The 3970-nt window shown below is 48.0% G+C and overlaps 1 protein-coding gene across 1 annotated transcript; it reads left to right on the plus strand.

Moving 5' to 3' along the window:
* The first annotated feature begins 2306 nt into the window (after window positions 1–2306).
* On the plus strand, window positions 2307–3536 carry LOC119382231 (speckle-type POZ protein). Its single transcript, XM_037649943.1, has one exon. It carries the CDS (start codon window positions 2307–2309, stop codon window positions 3534–3536), a length of 1230 nt encoding a protein of 409 aa, XP_037505871.1.
* Window positions 3537–3970: the final 434 nt, after the last annotated feature.

Genomic DNA, 3970 nt, shown 5'->3' on the forward strand with positions numbered 1-3970 from the left:
TCAAGTCACCTGGCTAGCTACATGCTACGTAGTTTTATACACAAGACTGGATGTTACGTGAATTTAGTCACGTGACCAGATGTTATCTGATTTTTGTCATACGACTATTTATTACGTGTCGCTTCGCACTAGTGGAGCCAAGCCTCAAGGGAGTGCGGAGCTGGGCTGCCTTATTTGTTTCTTTTTATTTTTCCGTTTCTTTCTTCCTGTCTTTCTTTCCTCTGCTTTCATCTCTCTGTTTATTCGATGTCGTTCTTTCTTTGTTTATTTCTATTTTTTCTTTCTCTATATATACTTCTTTGTCTTTCTCGCTCTTTCTATCTTTTTCCTTCTTGCCCTTCTTTTTTTCTCTCTCTATTTATCGCTTCCTTTTGCTGTCTATATTTCTCTCCCTATATCTGTCTCTATCTCACTTTTTCTTTCTGTTTTTTTAGATGCGAAGCAGCTTATAAACGACGCCTGTCCTCCCGGCGTGACCAGTGCACCGCGTGCCACTAGGTGTATGGAAGAAAGAAGAGAACGAAGTTCTCGCACGAGCGGAGAGCACGCGCATGGTGTGCAGAAAGGAATGTTTGCCTAACATATGGACGCGCGATAGAGCGCTCGCTCCACTGCGGCGCGTGCTCTGGTATAAATCATGCAAAGTACCAACTACGCCATAAATCATGCAATGTACCCACTTCGCCATAAATCATTGTCATTCATGCAAGGTACCCACTACGCCATAAATCATGCAAGGTACACACTATGTCATAAATCATCGTCATGCATGCAAGGTACCCACTACGCCATAAATCCTGCAAGGTACCCTTAGGTGCGAAGCAGCTTATGAGCGATGCCTGTCTCCCCCACGTCGCGTCGACGTAGCCAGTGCCCCAGCCGATCCGGTGTGGCGGGCTCGCGAAGCCGAAGCGAAACGGGCGCGTTGACATCGCATTCTCAAACTTCAAGCTGCAACCTTTGCAGCAAGAGCCATTAACTTTATACTTTAGGGACCATAAGTCCGTTATACTCAAGGGAAAACGTTTTCCTGAGCTTAAAGTCATATATGACGAGTAACAACATCAGGGCAACCTCGAATAGAAGGACCACGAAGAGTGATGAAGAAAATAAAACATTTACAGAAATGTAAGTGAACTCACGGCTGCTTCGCATACTACTCAGGGTTCCTTTTAAAGGGAGATGGCGGGATTTTTACCTTTCTCTCTCTATATGCTATCTTTAATCTCTCCCCTTCCTTCTCTCCTCACCTTCACATCTATTTCTTGCCACCTTGCTATATTATACAAGTCTATGCTATGCTTTGCTAGCGTGCCTCTATAGTGGAGCGGTTAAGACGCTCGCCTTCGGATTGTGGGCACGCGGCTTAGAATCCCGCCGTCTTATCAGAAATCTTCTTGCGCCATAATTTTCTCTTTCTTTATATCTTTCGTTTTCTCTCCTTGTTTCTTTCTCTCTCTCGCTGTGTACTCGTTCTCTCCTCTCACCCACCAGGGTTATTACAGGCCACGCCGGAGAAATCGACGCAGGTGCTGCGGGAGCGAAACAGAAGTTGAAAAGGACGAAGCAAGCGCGAGCAGGTTCATTATGATGATAATTGCTGTTCGCACTACCCGGCGCAACCAAAAGCTCAAAGGAGTACTTGCACGATTTTGAGGCACTTCAAAGGCACATTTTGTTTGTTTCCATGTTGTGCACCATCAACGCTCTCCAAACACCGGATCCAGACAACACGTTTAAAATGTTTTACTTTGATTTTAAAGTTTTCGTCGCCCAGCAACTGCAAGCCCGCCCCACCGCAATGAACATTATCACGACAACTCGTCGTTTACGGGAACTACGTGCGACTGAGAGAAAATTTACAGCTATTGCTTGTACGCCGCGAGTTGCAGTCTTCCAGTGACGTCAGACTTAGGTTGACACGTCGCTGTGAAGCCACCCCCTCGATACCGAAACAAACATTGCTTTTTTAAGTTAGCGGTGTTAAAAATGTTCTGAATGCATTCCCAAGCACTTCCGCACTGTTTTAAGGGTTCTCGAGATCCGCGTTTTTATTAGAGAGCCACAACCCGAAAACATTTAAAATTTGTTTCAGTACTGCTTTAAAGCGCTCTACTCTCAAACTTCACGCGGCAATGATCTCTGAGTTCAACGCGTGCAACTGTTTATTTTCTCTCTTCACCTGGTAGATGTCTCGGCTAATGTGATAATCTAGCTCAGTTTTTTCTATCACTAGGATAACTATTATCCACATCATAATTGCCACGGCCTTTTTCACCTGTTGTGGGCATGTGCCAGTGCCTTGGATGGATCATCATCATTGTCATTGTCACGATGAGTACCGCAGTCTAGGGGCGTCCAACGAAGACACCCCTCAAGCCGTGGCGGGCGCGACTTCTGAGAGGGCTACATCTTCCATGGATTCTGGAGACGTCCCGGTGCCGTCCCGGCTTGGAAAGAGCGTGATCACCAATCCCGTCGAGCAGAGGTCCTGCTTTACTGACCAAAAGATGGTGAAGATATCCTTCCTGTGGACAATCACAAATTTCAGCCTCTGCCGCCAGTCCACGGCGCAAGCACTGCTCAGTTCAACATTTTCAGCGGGTGAGTACAAGCCCACCACGTGGCGCCTCCGGCTCTATCCGAGGGGTGTCAGTGAAAGCTGCGAAGATTACGTGGCCCTGTATCTCGTGTCCTACAACACCAGGTGTGTCTCCGCCAAGGCAAGGTTCTCCATTGTCGACGTTAGAAAGGATGAGACCAACACCCGGCAGACTAGAACGCGAACCTTTTCGCGCCGCGGCGACAACTGGGGATTTGCAAAATTCGTCGGCAGGATGTCTCTGAAGCAGAATGCAGGGAACCTTCTGCCCAATGACACACTAACGGTTAAGTGCGAAATAACTGCCTTGGAGAGTTCTACCTGCACGCCTGGTACGAGCAGCGCGATTGCTTCGACCACGCCTCTCGAGTGCCGTTTGTCTCAGGATCTCGAATGGCTCTTAGAAAGCAAAAATTATGCGGACGTGACATTTAAGGTGGGCGACGAAACATTCCAGGCCCATAGAGGCATCCTGGCGGCGCGGTCACTGGCTTTTCGACTTATGCTCGAGCATCCATTAGAGGAAGCTGCACCCCGAGAGGTAATCGTGAAGGACGTCGAGCCGGAAGTTTTCGCCGTTATCCTGAGTTTCCTCTACACCGGGCGCGTGCCAGACCCTCTTGTGAAACCCAAGGCTCTCCTGAAAGCGGCCAGCTTGTACGACATAAACGTTCTAAAGGAAGCGTGCCAGCTGGCTTTAATCTTCCTCCTATCCGCAGAGTCGGCGGCGGACACGCTTATTTTAGCTGAACAGTGCAACGCCGTCACGCTGCGCAGCTCCGCCCTCGACTTCATCCGCTCGAACATCAACGCTGTAGTGGAGACTCCCGGATGGGATACCCTCTGCAAGAGTCACGCCGAACTGCTTGAAGAAATTTCGCCATCGCTGACCAACAAAACCCAGCCTCCCGCGAAGCGCTCCAGGAGCTTGTAAACTGGCCACAGCTGACTTCGTCTACGTGTCCGCCAAATTTGCCAGCAGTAGCCCCGTGCCAGAAGTAATTTGCGCAGAAGTGCGTATCAGAACCCATAATAAAGGACGTTAGGCCAATGTGTACGTATACTTTAACAGAAGGACTGTCATAGCAAGCGAGCGCTAAATTTCTGGAATGGTTATTGCAGCGGTGCATTGGAAATAGAATGTCGCACGTTGTCTTGCAATTCTTGGAGGCATTTATTTTTCTACACTGAGTAAATACAGGGAAGGAAAAGACTTACAGATGCTGCAGTGTATTGCATACCTGCTTTACGGCGTCGAGCATCATTTCTTCTTGCGAGCGAATCTACTGCAATGTTCTTATCATGTTACTTTCGAATTATGATGTTACCATTTACACATTTTTAAATCGATCAACCAAAGGACCAAAC

This window comes from Rhipicephalus sanguineus, chromosome 2, assembly GCF_013339695.2.
Source record: "Rhipicephalus sanguineus isolate Rsan-2018 chromosome 2, BIME_Rsan_1.4, whole genome shotgun sequence".
NCBI classification, from domain to species: domain Eukaryota; kingdom Metazoa; phylum Arthropoda; class Arachnida; order Ixodida; family Ixodidae; genus Rhipicephalus; species Rhipicephalus sanguineus.